Source organism: Hydra viridissima, unplaced genomic scaffold, assembly GCF_058129835.1.
Source record: "Hydra viridissima isolate aposymbiotic clone 2 unplaced genomic scaffold, HvirCarnegie_v1 scaffold_1, whole genome shotgun sequence".
In the NCBI taxonomy this organism is placed as follows: domain Eukaryota; kingdom Metazoa; phylum Cnidaria; class Hydrozoa; order Anthoathecata; family Hydridae; genus Hydra; species Hydra viridissima.
In genome coordinates, this window is record NW_028324300.1 from 5,117,783 (window position 1) to 5,134,898 (window position 17,116).

Sequence of the window (17,116 nt, forward strand, 5' to 3'; positions counted from 1 at the left end):
TTGTTTTTATACGTGAAAGGATATAAATATTTCGTTCAACTGGTTGTTTTTGCTGATATTTTTAAGTTATAAGGAAATTATGTTTAGGATTTTATATTACGTCAGCGAGAATGATTTTGAGATGCGATTTGTATGCCATTTGTAATTCATATTTCGTACAACTTAAGTAATAGAAACAAGAATTTTCAAAAAAAGTATGAGAAAAACTTGCACTTAAACTTAACCTGGTTGTTAATAGAAAAGTTTATCTTTCTTCAATTTTTTTCATTTTAATAGTTTGATAAATACAGTTGCAGGTTTATCTTGTGAAGCCACTAACATGGTTATTAAGTCATGATTCGAGAAATGTAATTAAAGAATTTCTTTGATATTTTGTAGTGAACGAATCCGTGATGACTTGCCGAGTTACGATTATCTGATTACAGTTTTTTCACATAATCCTTTGAAATTTATTTCTTACTCTCTCCAGACTTGATAGATCATGATTGTTGCTGAAAGCTCTAAAAACTAAAAGCTACTGATCGCGTTCTTTTTTGTTTATGACGCAAAAAATTTTCATAGAAAAAGCGCACTGTGGACGGGGATTATCCTGTGAGAAATGAAACCATGTATTCTTTTAATTTTTTAACATTTGGAGATTTAGGCCTACTCTAAAACTGTTTGGAGTATTTGTAATATTAAATTACCACTAACAATAATATTGAAACCGAGAAAAAGTATTCTTTGAGCATCAGATCATTGCGTAGTGGCTATTTCGGACCTTTTATCTGTGAATTGGAAAATTTTTCAAAAAAGAAGAAACACCCTAAAATGAGGTGGTTCTTCGGGGAGGAGAAGAAACTGATTAGCCAATAACATTTGAAAAGGCAACGTTTATTCTATTGTATATCAAAAGTATCACTCTTCTTTATAAGTTTCTGTCATGCACAATTTTCCGAACGTTAATCTTGATATTAACTTCCGATCAGTAATGAACGATAAACTAATGTCAACAAACTACAACTTGGTCCAACTAATCAAAATAGTTTTTGTCATCTACCAAATATTCTAAAATATAGTTTTTAAATATTGATGTCAACTAAATCAAAACGTAGCGCATCCGAACACAATATTGTTTCCGTCTTCACCTTCATGAATGTCGTCAGTACTTCCATTCAGTGAAACTATTTTGAGGCATCCATTAAAAAAACGCGACGACGAACCGGGTTTGAAAATACCACCTAAAAAGATTATAAGTAAATATCGTGAAATGCGTTTGAGATATTTAGTAAACACCCCAGAGTTTACGATTTATAGATAAAAAAAAAACATTCCCCCGAAACTTACTCTTGATTCCGCCGATATACATGAAACCATTGATTATTCCGCTATTATTAACATCAGTTTGTCCTCCGCCGTAGACGAGAATGTTGTCGACTGCAATAGTCACACTTTGACCAGATTTAACCACCTTAATAGTGTGCCACTTTTGATCACATAAGTAAAACGACGTGTCCGATGACTTGTCAGTCCACTCGAAAACTTGACCGCTTTTAAAAAGATTGGCTTTGTATCGGAAAACAACCTTCGTATTTAATATAATAGACTATTTTTATTTAATATAATTATTTTTAATTTTTATCACAGCTTATAAATGAACGTAGGAATGAATTACTAAATGATTGAAATACAATAAAAATGAAATAAGACAAAAAAATTTTTGTGAAAATTTTACAAATCTTTCAAATGTAAATTGAAAAACAAACTTTACCTTTCCATCATTAAGTTCAAGCAGAGCATAAGAGCCATAATCTCCTCCTTTAAAAATACATAACAAAGAAAAATATCAAACGATCGACTGGTAAATAAACAAGCATTATATCAATAATAAAAATTAATTTTGGATACTACTCTCGCAGACCTAAGAATCTCTTGTAATCTTTTCGAGATTATTTTCACGCTAGAACCGGGAATCATTTTTCACAACACATCATTGGTATAATCAATTAAGATGAAAGAAAACTTACTTAAATGATTTCACCAACCCTTCTAGCCCTCCCCATACCCACAACCCTGATATATTTTTATTTATCTTCGTTTATTGACTCGTTTATTTTATTTTACATTCGTTTATGAAGAATATTCTGTAAAAGTAACATCGAAAATTTCTATTGGCATAATAAGAAAGTACACACCAACACCCTGAGGCGTTTGCTTAGAGTAGATGTAGAAGAGCAGCCCAGAACGCTGGTAAGTCCGAAACTGTATTACCATCTCAAAATTGGTGTCCAACTGAAATGTCGAGTCTATAAAAGAAAACGCGAAGGAAGAAATACTTGTTTTACTTTTTCCAAGCAAAATAGCATCATTTTAATGTTATTATAACATTTTAATATTATTATAACAGCATTTTTAGTATTAGTTATAACAATAAAAAGATTAAGCAAATTTTAAAATTTAATCAAAATCAAAATAAAAATTTAAAATAATTTTAAAATCAAATTTAAAATAATAATTTAAAAAAATTAATATTTACTATATTCACGTACCATAAAAGACCCACGAGTCGTTGCCGTTAAAGTAAACTCCAGGTTCAACGTTAGAATAGCACGGGACAGTTCCAGTTTGTGTTCCACCAAGATCTGGCTTCGTGAAATCAATAGGATACGTTTCAAACCCAGAAGAGATTTCAAACTTTTGAAAACAACCAGCAAACCCATATTTCCGCATTACAAAATTTTGAGCATTAACACTGTTCGGTATACCACCAATATACAACGGAGTTTTTAACGTCATCATAGAAGCAGCATTGCTTTGACGATCATTTTTGTATTCCATGGTGTCGGGAATAAGCATGGCACCGAACTGATAGATCCGTAATAAGTACACCTAAAATATATCACATAAATTCCGTGAATTCAGTAAGATCCCCTTGAAAAGTTAAGTCTTTTTTTTTTCATTCACTCACCTTGTATACTTTACCATCGTTTGCGTAGTTGGTCGTGTTGGCTGTATCTATAGAAACCTTATCGTCGCCATTAGAAAACTCATATCTGAGTTGACCGTTTATGAGTTCTAAAGAAACATACTGCGTAGGGTTTGTTTCACTGTCTGCAATATAAAAGATGATACCGTCCGATAGCATAGCTTTGAAGGTCATCGTGATCACAAAACTAGAAAGTTATAAGATTCAGACTCATGAGTAGGCTGCTGATTTGATTACAGAAGAAAAAAAAATTCTAGTTTTAAAATGTATTTGTGAACTACATGGTCTCCATAGAGTTTTAGAAATAAAATTCCAGGATATCCAGGACTTTTATTTTGATTTTTCAGGACTATGACTGTAAATTTTACTTAAGTAATATTTAATTGAACTTAATAGAATATATGTACATATTCTATACATAAATACACACAGATGTGTGTGTGTGTGTGTGTGTGTGTGTGTGTGTGTGTGTGTGTGTGTGTGTGTGTGTGTGTGTGTGTGTGTGTGTGTGTATATGTATGTATTATGTATGTATTCAGTATTTTAAATAAATTAATGAAATTAGAAAATAGATATTCTATGAAACTTTAGTATAAAATTTTTTTATTTTTCAATATTAAATTTTTTCCAGGACACTCAAGGACAGTTGTAGAAATCCAGGACAATTCAGAAATGTGGACACCATGAAACTAGCAATAATCACCTGCTAGAAAAATATTTCTGCAGAGTTTCAAGGCTCAATTTATAACCAATGTATGTTTGATAACCATCCCAAGGTGCAGCTCCGAATTGAACAGGCTGTGGATCTGGAGCATATAGGTAATCTGGAAATGATGCTGCGCATGATGGCAAAGGTTGAGGCGAATTAAGACCTGGTGTTATTCCAGCATAAGAAACACCACTAGATAAGGAAGTTAAGAAATTCTGTTCTCTAAAATAAACATAAAATTCGCAAAAGTGAATTAAGATTTGAACGCCATTTAATGAGACATTTAAAAATTTTTCAAATGTAGCAAGCATAAGTTTAAAAATTTAAGTGTCTTACACTCGATTAATTAAAAATGTATAAAAGTCAATTGCTAAAGATGCAATAGTTGGTAGAGGCAGATCAACCGAAACACCAGTCGGAATTCCTCCAACGTAAATAACCCCCATGCCTATTTTAGTTGCTAAAGAATTTCCAAACCAACCGAGATACAAAATTTCTCCATCTACTTGAACTTGGAAACTAATGCAAAAAAAATATTTATTATTAACTTTAAGATAAAACTATTTTTACTTTTTATTATTTGTTTAATAAAAATAAATCTTTTCATTTTTTTTGTACAATATTTTTTACATATTTAGTAGTTATTGGTTATAGATAATAGATTATAGCCCACAATTTCACCTATTTGACATCGTTTTCTGATCAACATTAAGGGTGGCCCAGTGAAAAATAAAACCGCGTCCCACATGGGTACTGTGTGGGTTTCGTGTGGGATTGATGGGATTTACGTGGGACGGATTTTCCCGTGTGGTATCCGTATGGAAATTTGTCACTTTAAACCCATGTGGGTACTCCCACATGGGTTACATGTGGGAACCATATGGTATTTACTTACATGGGAAATCCCACGTGGGTTTCTTGTGGGATTTACATGGGAATTATAGTTCTCATGTAAATACCCACAAGAAACCCACGTTTTATCCCACAAGAAACGTTAATCGATACCAGGGTCGTTAAATCTCACAAGAAACGTTAAATCCCACAAGAAATGTTAAATCCCACGTTAAATCCCACAAGAAATGTTAAATCTCACGTTAAATCCCACAAGAAATGTTAAATCCCACGTTAAATCCAACCAGAAACCCACGTTCCCACGTAAATCCTGCAAGAAACCCACAAGAAACCTTTCAAATTATAATTTGAAAGCTAGAAACTAAAAAAAAAAATTTTAGTTTTAAAATCGACATTGCGGCGAGGTTGCATTTCTATTGTGTAAAGATATTTTATACTATTTTAGAGAATGGCAAGCAAGTATGTAAGTACCACGAATAATGTTTATCTTTCTTTATAGAAATAAGATTAAAATTTGTGCAAATTAACGTATTATTAGGATAATATAATAGTTATTTGAATATAGTTCTTGAGTATATTATCTGCAAACAATTAATTGATGCAAGTTTAAATGTTGTCAAAAACCAAGCATGCATGCATGGGACACTGCAGTGTCCCACAAAGAAATGCAGATATGGAGGTTAAAGAATTTCCAATTTTCTTTATTAAAAAAAAGAAAAAAATAGGGGGAGATGGGTTTTTGTAACTTTTTTTAGGCTCTTAAACTTTTAACTTTAGATATAATAAGGTCCTTAAGACTTCAGGGACTTACGAACTACATTGAGGAACAAAAACAGAGTATTTATAGAAACTTTTCTATTTTTAATCTGGAGTACAACAGTGTTATTGGGAATAAAGACACTGGGTCCAGTTTTTAAAGTAATATGATCTAAAGTTATATATAAATAAAATAATATGATTCAAAATGCATATAGTTATACGTATAACCTGATATCCTGATAGTTAGCTATATGTAGAACTAGTCATACATATAATTTATTATATAAACTTGTTTTTTAAGGTTATGCTTGAACAAATTAGTACCAATTAATTTAAATTCAATTTTTGGTTAAAGTTCAAATTAAACTTCTTATTTGTTCATTGTTTTTTTCACTATTTTTTATTTATTTGTTCAAATTTGTTAATTAGTACTAGTTCTTAATCAGTAAGAATGTTTATTATTGTTGAACATGATATGTAATACATGTCATATACAAAAATGATGCAATGAATACTTTTTTCTCTTTTACTCTTTTTAAATGATCTTAAATAATGTCAGTTATTTTTAATAATGTGAGGTTTTACATTATATTTTATAGGAGTCACAAAGGAAATATTATTTCGTCAATAAAGTTAGAAAAAGTGAAGATAATATGCCTTTTGACTGCTCTGCAGATTTACCTACTACATCTCAAGTTGACGATTCTGCTGTTGATTTTACAAATGAGGCAACTCACTATGAAAATACTGAAAAGTTTATTTTTTCAAATGATGAAGATTTTTTCCAAAGTTTAGACAATTTAGGTCAAGATGATGACCAAAATTCTAACTTAAAAAATTCTAACTTAGAACAGCTTTCATTACAAGACAAACTTATTTTATGGTATATACAATATAACATATCAAAAAATGCATTTTCAGCATTGTTAAAAATTATTGGTCCTGATAATAATTTACCCATTTGCGCTACCACTTTACTTAGCAAGATCAAATGTTCTAATAAAAGTTATACCAATGCAAACAAATTGTATCACTATTTTGGAATACAAGATAATATAGAAAATAGAATTAATGCTGGGCTAAATGCTGAATTTATTCCTGAAGGATCTCAGTATAAAAAATTAAAACAGGAAGTTTATGTTGATGGTGGAGAAACTCTTATATCACTAGCAATAAATGTAGATGGTGTTAAGCTTCAAAACTCTACAAACAAATCAATGTGGCCTATACTTTGTAAAATAAATGAATCTCTAGATCAAACACCATTTGTTGCAGGTATACACATTGGTTCTTCAAAGCCAGATTCATTAGTTGATTTTTTTTTGCCATTCATTATTGATTTTAATCAAGTGTCTGAAAATATAAAAACCATTTATCCAAAAATAAGAATTAAAATTCTTTTCTTTGTTTGCGATGCACCAGCCAGGTCTTTTTGTAAAGGTACAAAACAATGTGGAGGATACTTTTCTTGTGATTATTGTCAAGATGAAGGATCTTACTGTAACGAATTTAAAAAAGTTGTTTTTTCTGAAACTATTGGTGTGCATCGAACTGATCAACAGTTTTTAAATTTGGAAAAAAACGGACACCAACTGAGAGAGTCTCCCTTAGTCACAATAGTTCCAATGGTAACATGTTTCCCACCTGACCCAATGCACCTGATATATCTTGGAAATGTGCGTCGATTGTTACTCATTTGGTGTTGCGAGATTAGAGGAAAAAGTCGACTGATCTCATCAAGTAAAAATTTGCTGTCTAATTTTATTTGTATTTTAGGAAAATGTCTGCCATCAGAATTTTCTAGGCGCCCACGATCGATTGATGAAATAAGGTTATGGAAAGCCGTTGAATTTAGAATTTTCCTTTTGTTTGTAGGTCCTGTAGCCCTTAAATCTGTACTGCCTTCAACAGAATACCATCATTTTATGCTTTTACACTTAGCTATTTATGCTTTTTCTTGTGATAATTGGAAGAGTATGATACATGTTGGTAATGAAGCATTAATTAGCTTTGTTTCTGGAATGAAAACTTTATATGGTCAGCATCATTTAGTCTATAATGTCCATGTGCTTCTTCATATTCCTGAATATATTGAGAAGTATGGCAATCTTGGCTTTTGGTCTGCGTTTTGGGCAGAAAGTTACTATGGTGTTTTAAGAAAAAGATTTCGTGGCACTTCAAACCTTTTAAGTCAGGCCATAAATCGAGTTAATGAGCTTGGAATTTTGAATTATTCACAAACTTGTAGAGTGTTTGCATGGTCAAAAAATCCAAATGATCAATTTTTTTTAACAGAAAAAGGAATTATGCAGCTTGAATCATTAGATAGTAATACAATGATTGGGACAGGTTTTTTAATGGAAAGATGTAGAGATTTTTATTCTTATCCACAATCTTTTAATTTGTTACATATTGGAGTGTATTTACCACCAACAGGACATGTTAGAAAATCTAAAGTAATTCAGAAATGTGTTGCTTTTTCACAGTGTGACAATACTTTAATAATCTTTCCTTTTCCATCAATTGACTATTTTGGAAAATAAGCTTATGGTTAGTTTTATGCCTCAATATATATAATAAAATTTGATGTTGTTATTAATATAAGCAGCAATTTATTTGTATTTAAAAAATTGTTTTATTGATATTATCACTTAATAACCTGAAATTTCTATAAATATAACAATATTTATAAAATTTATTAACATTTATCTATATATTAAAAAATTACATAAACAGGGTGTTAGCTAGCCCAATGGTGCCACGTATACCACGGAATTCCCAATGGGTTTAAAATTCCCAAAACTCAATGACTTAAAATTTCAATAAAAATTCCTAATGTTTTGCGGAACAATAACAATAAAAATTCCCAATATCGCAAAAATGCAGTATAAAATATTTTCCTGGCTAATGCCCTGATAAATATTTCGAAGTTGAGAGTCTTCTCAGTTAATAAATTTTATTAAATAAAGTTAATAAATAAAATGATTCTATTATAGATAAAACAAAATATTAAAGATTTTTTAAGATGACATCGTTTTACATAGTGGAATTTATAGAGGAAGATGGCAGTGTAGATTATGTGTGCGAAAGTTGGCTAGTTGGAGAGACACGATGTTGGTGGCCCCCATACAAAGGAACAAAAATTAATAGGGTGAGAACCAAATGTGAAATTCCCGGTGATGATTGGAGCTTGGTTGGTGTGCGTATACTTGGAGAAGCAGTTGGTCAGTAATTAATTTAATTAAATTTCTATTTGTATATATTATAGACGTTATATTTTTTAACAATTGTTTTTTACAATAAGTAGTCAATAGTTTTTTTGCAATTTGTTAGTAATCTTTTATTTTATAATTATATTTCAAAAATTTAGATGATGAAAAAACAGCAAAAATAAGAGCCAAACAGGCTGAAGACTCTTCTTCTTTTGAGGAAAAAGCACCAGAAAGTAGAAAAAAATTTTTAACTTCTCGTTATGAATGGTAATACAATATTTTTAGTTTTAGTCTTTAAATCCGGCATATATTATTACAGAATTTCATTTAAATATTTACTACTTTTACATTCAGTTACTAGATAAGTTGATATTACTAAAAGTATAAAGCTTTATGCTTTATACTATTTTACATTTTTTTACTGAAACAATGAGAATTAAATAAAATTAAAAATATATGAATTTACTATAGTGGATCGACTTCAGAAAATTCAAAAGGACAAAAAAATAAAGCCAATAGTTTATTTTGCCCTATTTCATCAGAAATGTCAAGTAATTTTTTATATTTTCTGTTTTATTTTTTATTTTATTTAGGCAGTTAAGTAGACATAACAACATATTTGATATGTAATTGAACTTTTCCAATTTAGATTCTAATGAAAGTTCTTTGAGCTTTTCTCAAGTTACCTCTGGTAAAAAAATTACAATAAATGATGATGATGATGATGATGATGATGATGATGATGATGATGATGATGATCATGATCATGATGATCATGATGATCATGATGATGATAATCATGATGATCATGATGATGATGATGATGATGATGATGATGATGATGATCATGATGATCATGATGATGATCATGATGATGATCATGATGATCATGATGATAATGATGGTTTATGTTTTTATATTACAGAGTTTCCTTTTACAACAAATAAAACGTTGCCTCCATTAAAACATCTTAATAGGTAATAATTCTTAATAATTATTTTGATTATTATCTATTCTGTTGTTTATTTTTTACAATAATATTTTCAGTTCTAATTCAAGCTCTATATCCGCTAACCATCAAATTTCTAAGCTACATTCACAAGAAAAATCATGTGATGCATATCCTGCAATAGAAGGTATATATGTATATATTTATATTTATATATTATTTGTATATTTATATATTATTATATGTGATTAGAAATCACTTACAATAGACTCTTCAGAAAATTTTTTTTTAAGGTAATCTAGTTAAATGTGTGTCAACCAATACCAGTAGTGAAATCAATGATGTTAAACGCCGCCTAATAAGTATTGAGTACGAAATTAAACAATTAAAAAATATTATGATGGAAGTGAAAGGTTTGCTTCAAGAAAGAAATACGCCCATTTCAAATCAAATAACTTTTAATGTTATTTCGTCTCGAGAGGAATTTGAAGTGCTGGTGGATAGATTAAAAGACATTGAGATCAGAAAAAACTTTGTAAGTTGAAACTTTTAAAAACGTTAGCTTAACTTATAACTTACTTTCTTACTCTCTCTCTCTCTCTCTCTCTCTCTCTCTCTCTCTCTCTCTCTATATATATATATATATATATATATATATATATATATATATATATATATATATATATATATATATATATATATATATATATATATATATATATATATATATATATATATATATATATATATATATATATATAGGTACAATGGCTCAGTTACTCTAATGCTGCCACTATAGAAAAATCTGTAAGTCGAATGATGTCGTCTCTTTTTACATCTGAAATGGCAAAAGAGACAAACAGATCTGGCAAAAATGGCAAAATGGCCATGAATTTGATTGAGGATCTAGTGAAAGGTAACTTAATTATATTTTCAACATATTTTGACAACACCCTTTACATTTTAAATGATGACAGCTTTACTTTTCTTTTGATGTTAAATTTATTACGTTTCAATAACTCAGATTGAATCTTAACTGAATTATTGTAAGCTTTGTATGATTTTGTTGCATATCAAAAGGTGTTGTAAATAAAGTAAAAGTAATATATATATATATATATATCTAATATTTAGGCTATGGGGTTCTCCATAATCGATGCCAGTAGATAGAGGGGCAGTGTGAACTGAAATGTTTGACAATAATTGACAATGGGGAGGGGATGTTAAAACAAAAACAATGTCAATTAAAAAATTGAATTAAAAAAAAAAGTACAACATTTAAATTTATGTTATCTATGAGCATGTTTTAGAGGTATTTACATCAACAATGTGGTATAAAACTTCCTGCTTTTGCTAATTAAAACTACAAAAAAGATCATTGGAAAAACAATTTAAATTCAGAAATAAATTTGCTTATCTGAAAGAACAATTTATGTCTTGTTTTTTACTTCAATTGAGTACTTTTGAGAATAAATGTATAATTAAACCAGAAAAAAATTGATTGTATAAGCATTTTTAATATTATATTAAAAATTCATATATACCATCATAATATGATAACAAAAACTGACATCATTTTCAATGGGAGATGGTAAAAAATTGACCGAGTTTGATAAAGGGGGATGGTGTTCAATAAACCGGGTCATCTGACATCATTATGCATAGATGACCCTATGATTTAGGTAAAAAAGTAATCATTTTGTCATATTTCTCTTTAGAAAGTGTAAGAAAAAAGCATTGTAATGCTGAGAACCTATCGATTGAGCAAGCTTTGACCACCTATTTTATAAATTCGAGAGACAGAGGTGGACGTGCGAATCGCAAAAGAACTCATAGTGATGCCCTAAATTGATTTTAACTTTGTAGACTAACATTAATATAGTATTTAGAAATAATAAATGATTCTTACATGATTTTTATAATTTGTATTTATTTCCATATTTTTATTTTATAAAATGAATTAAAAAACTAAAATATAATAAAAACAGTTTTTTTAATTCATTTTATAAAATCAATTATTTTATAAAATGACTTATAATATAATATAATAATACATAAATATTAGTTTCCTTATGCTATTACTATCACAATCTTAATGGTATTCGTTTTAAAGTGAAATTTTGTATCAAATTTATTGTTTTAATGTTTTATATATGTATATGTATATGTATATATATATATATATATATATATATATATATATATATATATATATATATATATATATATATATATATATATATATATATATATATGCTTTAGAAAGCTTTGATGATTAATTTTAAATTAAAGGATTTTTAAAAATTATCATAGAAGCATTCGGACTTTCATTTATCGGGTATTGACTACTTTTATACCATTTGGATTAAAATATATGTGGCATTTAAGATCTATAACATGTGGTATTTTCCACCTGTATCCCATGTAGGATTTACCATATAAAACCCATGTGGGATTTACCATACGAAACCCACATGGGACAAAATAATAATCCCCACATGGGTTACACATGGAAAAATCCACGCGTATCCCATGTGCGCTTTTTAACTGGGGGAATGCAAGAACCGAACTTGAGTCAAGTTCGACTTGAAATCTCAAGTTCGACTTTGTCAAGTCAGACTTGAAAAATTGACTTGAGCGAATGCGTAAACGAGACTTGAAAATTTCAAGTTCGTGCTTGAGAAAGTCGAACTTGAAAAATAGTAGAGGCGTTGAATTTAGGGCGTTTATCAATAAATGCACTTCGCAACCAATAGCGGTAATGGATTTTTTTTACGGGAAAAACCTTTTACTGAAACAAATTCCGTGTAATGATATTTGTGTAATATACGATTAAATAAAAAGTTAATAACAGTAAAAAAAAAAAAGTTCTTGCTATGTATTTTTCGTCAGAAAAATAAATTCATCTTGGCACTTTCAGTTCCAAATCCTAAGTTGTTGGTAAACAACGGTTGGTCATATGTACTACTTAAGTGATCAAGACAATTTCTCTTGATTTCTCCATTTTAACAGATTCCATTTGAATTAAAATACATGGAAATGTTCTAGAAAATGCAGAATCTTATTTTGACGCTTTTTGGGGATGATACTATACTACAATGTATTTTTATTTATCTTTTTACTAATACTTTATTGAAAATAATGGTCTTTTTTTTTAAAAATACTGAGAAAATTACTTTAAACAAAATTAGTTTTCTCAATACTAATACTACATAATACTATGTGTGTGTATATATATATATATATATATATATATATATATATATATATATATATATATATATATATATATATATACCTACACATATATATACCATTTACATATGTAAGTATACCATTTACATATGTAAGTCAATAGAGATCACATATGGAGACAGGTCTTCTGAAATTATTGGGCCACTTATAGAAACAGAAAAGAAAACTTTTAAAAACCATTAATAGCATCTTGCTCATTTACACATGAAAAAGAACAAAGTTTAACGTTAAACAAAAATCTCTAAATAAAAAAAAAATACAAAAAAGCAATATAATGAAATTCATGATCTTGATAAAGAACTAATGCAAAAACAAATAGAAATAGATGATATAAAAAAAAAACTCTCTCCAGAAAATGCAACAATACAAACAAAACTTTGTGAAAATTTTCACAGTTAAAATTTTCACAAAGTTTTAAAAAAGCAACACAACAGAATTATTCTATGTGAGGATTATTATTTTCTAACAATATCAGATCCAAATTGTTTTTGGAATGTTTTAATTTATCACTTTATTTTTTAGTGAAATTGTTTTTTTCATATATAATACTATTTTGAAATATAAAATGTAATTCTTTTGAAATAATATGTAGTATAAATATTTGAAAATAATGTTTTCGTTATTAGACCCTTTATCCATTATCAGACACAAATTTTTTTAAAAAAAATTAATTCTGAAATTTGACTTTTGCTTTGTTTCTGCAAAAATATCTTTAGTGAATGCTTTAGCACCACATTCTTCATTGTTATTTTGTATTTCATTGCCTCCACAATAATCATTTTGTAGAAGGGCAATGTTGTGAAGCACAAAACAGGATATTATTATAGCTATGGAATTTTGCAGTTTTGTTCCTAAGGGAATGTTAAGGCAAGGGTATTGTTTTTTTTTGATATACCAAAACAATATTCAACAACAACATTCAACATGTGTGTACTTCTAAAGCTGTAATTGTATCTGATTTCATTTTCATTTTTGGGTTAGAAAAAGGTGTCATTAAATATTGTTTATAAGGATAGCCAGAATCACCTGAAACATGAACATGTTGGCGAGCTTCTAAAACTTGTTTAATAGCTGAGTTAGCAAAAAACAAATGAATCCTGAACACTTCCAGACCATTGAACACAAGCAGATAAAATTTCATTTGAAGCACCTGCAATGACCTGGCAATTCAAAAAAAAATCCCTTTTTGTTTCGATAAATTTCTGCGCTTTCTCCACAAGGAATTACTATAGGAATATGTGTTCATTAATTGCTTCTATACATCCTGGGAATCCTTGAATTTGGTAAAATCTAAATAATGGTTGATAAATATAAATATTTTCTTTATCTAAGAAAAGTTTGAAGTTTGTATGAAATAGCAAAATCAGATATCCATGAAAACTTATAATCACTTTTGCTGAATTATCAAAGAATCAGCTTCTGTTGGAAACTTTATGTACTGATATCTTTTGTTAGCCATTTGAATTGAAATGTTCTAAACCACTGGACAAACAGTTGAGTTTCAGCTCTTCCAAATCTCCTATTATTCTCTAAAAGAGTTTATTTATTGTTACTTAAGTATATTATCATTTGTTGGTATAAAATGTTGTTATTTAAAAACGTAATGTAAAATCTACAATAAGAAGGTGCCATTTTCTGATACTGTTTCTTGAATATCTACTCACTTGGAATGAACCAGTAGCATAAAACCGAAATGCAATAGCCAGTTGTTGTACAGTTGAAAGAGGGCACCCTCGATTGTTAACATTGTTGTTAATAATGTCATTAGCTAATATTAGAAAGGTTTTTTTGAAAAATCTGTAGCACCTTTTAAATTCTATACCGTGGTAAACTTCTAAAGGATTAGCTCTGTCAATAATAAACCTTGGTGTGTGACTTGGCATATTTTTTCTTCTTCTTCTTCTAAAATTCAGCTCATACCGATTCATTTTTGAACATTTAAAAAAAAGTTTTTTTTAATACTTCATGTAATTGTAACTACTTCTCATGAACTCTCTTTTACTCCTTTTACACGTATCACCTCTTTGTATAACTGCAACTATTTATTACTAAATGGAGTTTACTTTTATACTGTATCACAAAAATGTGCCTTAATCAATAGCCTTTTATAATGCTAGGATGTTCGACATTTCAAAAAGCTAATAAACATTTCTAATGGCATCAAAATATGACATGTAGAATCATTACATACGAGTTACAGGATGTTTTAAAAGACACACGTTTTCGCTATGTTAATATTCAGTTTTCTGTAATGAATTCATTTAAAAATATACATTCACAATGTAACCTTCTAAATTAATTAGGTCAATATGCCCAAGTAACTACTTTTGCTTGTTAAAAACTCATTTTCATACTTGCAAAGGTTGTAATAAGTTATATAGTAATAGTAAAGTTTTGTTACGCATCAGCAAAATGATAATGGCGGTCTGTTTTTTTTTTTCAAGTTTGGTTTCAAGATTGGTCTGGAGCAGACTTGAAAAAATGACTTGAAAATTCAAAAATTCTCGTTTTTGAAGTCTGACTTCAGTTCAAGTTCGCTTCTTGCATTCCGTTCAAGTCAGACTTGAGATTTGAAGTCTGACTTGAAATTTCAAGTCGGGTTCTTGCATTCGGAAGGAATTTTTGCTCTCTCAAGTCTGGTTTGAAGTCAGACTTGAAAAAGGTCTATTTTTAGCGGTTTTCAAGTCTGACTTGAGTTGAAGTTCGCTTTGTGCATTCGCTCAAGTCGCACTTAAGGTTTGAAGTTCGACTTCAAATTTGAAGTTCGGTTCTTGCATTCCACCTTTAGTATCATTTTATGCATGGCCTACTTAAAGTATACGGCCTTATATTCCGCATATTTGCCGAAAAAATAGAAGGCCAGTTTAGTATGCGGTTTTAAATAAAAGTGTAAAACGAATCTACATAAATTTAAAATTGAAATATTGAAAATAAAGAATGGTTAACAAATGTTGTGTTGTTGGTTGTTTTTCTAATTATTCCAGACATGATGTGGTGCCAGTGTTTTTATTTCGTGTAAATGAAGAATTAAGAACAAAATGGATAAAATTTGTAAATAGACTAAACTGGATACCAACTAAGTCATCAGTTATTTGTTCAAAACATTTTCAGGAAAAATATTTAAAACATGGAAAACAAGAAAAAAGATTTCGTTTAATAAAGAAATTAAAACCAATACCAACTATACATCCAAATGTTATACCAAAATCTTCTATACCAACAATAAATTTGGAAAGAAAATCTCCAACAAAACGTATTTACCAGAATGATCAAAGCAGTGAATTTTTTAAAAATCATTTAATAAAAAGTTTAAATTGCATTGCTGATATTCCATGCCCAAGTGGCTACCAAATGCTCAAACATAATGATCATATTGTATTTTAAAAAATGTTGTTTAATGAGCTTTCTATACCAGAAGTTATTGAGTGTATACGAGTTGACAAGAGTTTACATGTAAAACTATTTTATAAGGGTTGTTTAGTGCCATTACCAAAATGGTTTCGTAATGGTCATAATTGTACATTAACTCGTAAAAGTATGTTTGAAAACTTTCCTGCCTATTTAAGAAGTCAAGCAGAAAAAAATTTCTCAGTTTTTGAAGAACTTGAAAAAATAAAATATCTAAAAAAACCAATTTACTCTGGGAACCTGATTCGATATGCATTATTATTGCGCTATACATCTATGCAATCCTACAAAGTACTTTTGGAAGAATTTCAATTACCATCACTTTCTTTATTAAATAAAATTTGTTCTGGTAACATTGATGCACTAAAAGTTGCAAAATTATTACTTGAAGATGGCAAAATGTCACAAGATGTCTGCATAATATTTGATGAAATGTATTTGCAAAAATGTGCCGAATACTCTAGTGGAACTATAACAGGTGTAAACAATGTTGGTGAACTCTATAAAAGTGTTGTTTGTTTTATGATAAACAGTTTTAAGGAAAACATCCCATACATTATAAAAGCTATTCCAGTTGTAAAAATTTATAGTGATTGGTTAAAAAATGAGATTCTTGAAACTTTGAATCTTTTGCTTAATAGTGGGTTTGTTGTGCGAGCTATTGTGTGCGATAAACATGCAAGCAATGTTTCTGCATTTAATAAATTGTTATTAGAATACAAAAATGGCTTTGATAGCTTCTCAATTTTATATAACTGCAGAAAAGTTTATTTATTCTATGATGCAGTACATTTAATTAAAAATGTGAGAAACAACTTGTTAAATCGAAAAAGGTTTTTGTTTCCCCCATTTGAGTTTATTGGGTTTAAAGATGATATTACAGTTAAAGGTGGAGAAGTATCTTGGAAACTGTTTCATGACGTCCATAAAAAAGATCTTGCCTTAGATGCAGATTTACGTAAAACTCTAAAACTAACAAATAAAGTGCTACACCCAGGAAAATATAA

General features: G+C 29.0%; 3 protein-coding genes across 5 annotated transcripts in view; 2 read left to right on the forward strand and 1 right to left on the reverse strand.

Annotated features, from left to right (window-relative positions):
• Window positions 1–857: 857 nt before the first annotated feature.
• The window catches only part of LOC145187831 (uncharacterized), a 58,971-nt gene continuing 42,712 nt past the window's right edge, over window positions 858–17,116 (reverse strand). For all 3 annotated transcript variants that reach the window (XM_090086704.1, XM_090086712.1, XM_090086719.1), the window contains 8 exons: window positions 4,011–4,193; window positions 3,669–3,896; window positions 2,948–3,152; window positions 2,529–2,868; window positions 2,175–2,285; window positions 1,751–1,797; window positions 1,327–1,564; window positions 858–1,220 (listed from right to left, as the gene is read on the reverse strand). In XM_090086704.1, the coding sequence (XP_089942830.1) occupies window positions 1,084–1,220; window positions 1,327–1,564; window positions 1,751–1,797; window positions 2,175–2,285; window positions 2,529–2,868; window positions 2,948–3,152; window positions 3,669–3,896; window positions 4,011–4,193 (1,489 nt within the window). In that variant the 3' untranslated portion in view covers window positions 858–1,083. The remainder of the gene's footprint in view (window positions 1,221–1,326; window positions 1,565–1,750; window positions 1,798–2,174; window positions 2,286–2,528; window positions 2,869–2,947; window positions 3,153–3,668; window positions 3,897–4,010; window positions 4,194–17,116) is intronic.
• Window positions 4,741–7,939, forward strand: LOC149893007 (uncharacterized). The gene is made up of 2 exons (XM_090086806.1): window positions 4,741–7,025; window positions 7,161–7,939. Exons 1-2 carry the CDS (start codon window positions 5,939–5,941, stop codon window positions 7,826–7,828), a joined length of 1,755 nt encoding a protein of 584 aa, XP_089942932.1. The 5' UTR covers window positions 4,741–5,938; the 3' UTR covers window positions 7,829–7,939.
• LOC149893008 (uncharacterized) lies at window positions 8,237–11,359 on the forward strand. The gene is made up of 9 exons (XM_090086850.1): window positions 8,237–8,509; window positions 8,656–8,764; window positions 8,969–9,048; window positions 9,147–9,188; window positions 9,423–9,474; window positions 9,545–9,633; window positions 9,740–9,981; window positions 10,209–10,362; window positions 11,165–11,359. Exons 1-9 carry the CDS (start codon window positions 8,311–8,313, stop codon window positions 11,296–11,298), a joined length of 1,101 nt encoding a protein of 366 aa, XP_089942976.1. The 5' UTR covers window positions 8,237–8,310; the 3' UTR covers window positions 11,299–11,359.

Bases quoted from the DNA above. Each gene is read 5' to 3' on its own strand.
- LOC149893008 (XM_090086850.1), top strand. From the start codon at position 8,311: ATGACATCGTTTTACATAGTGGAATTTATAGAGGAAGATGGCAGTGTA. The intron at 8,510-8,655 runs GTCAGTAATTAA...TCAAAAATTTAG, and splicing joins TATACTTGGAGAAGCAGTTG to ATGATGAAAAAACAGCAAAA. The intron at 10,363-11,164 runs GTAACTTAATTA...ATTTCTCTTTAG, and splicing joins GATTGAGGATCTAGTGAAAG to AAAGTGTAAGAAAAAAGCAT.
- LOC149893007 (XM_090086806.1), top strand. From the start codon at position 5,939: ATGCCTTTTGACTGCTCTGCAGATTTACCTACTACATCTCAAGTTGAC. The intron at 7,026-7,160 runs GTAAAAATTTGC...TTTTGTTTGTAG, and splicing joins AAGTCGACTGATCTCATCAA to GTCCTGTAGCCCTTAAATCT.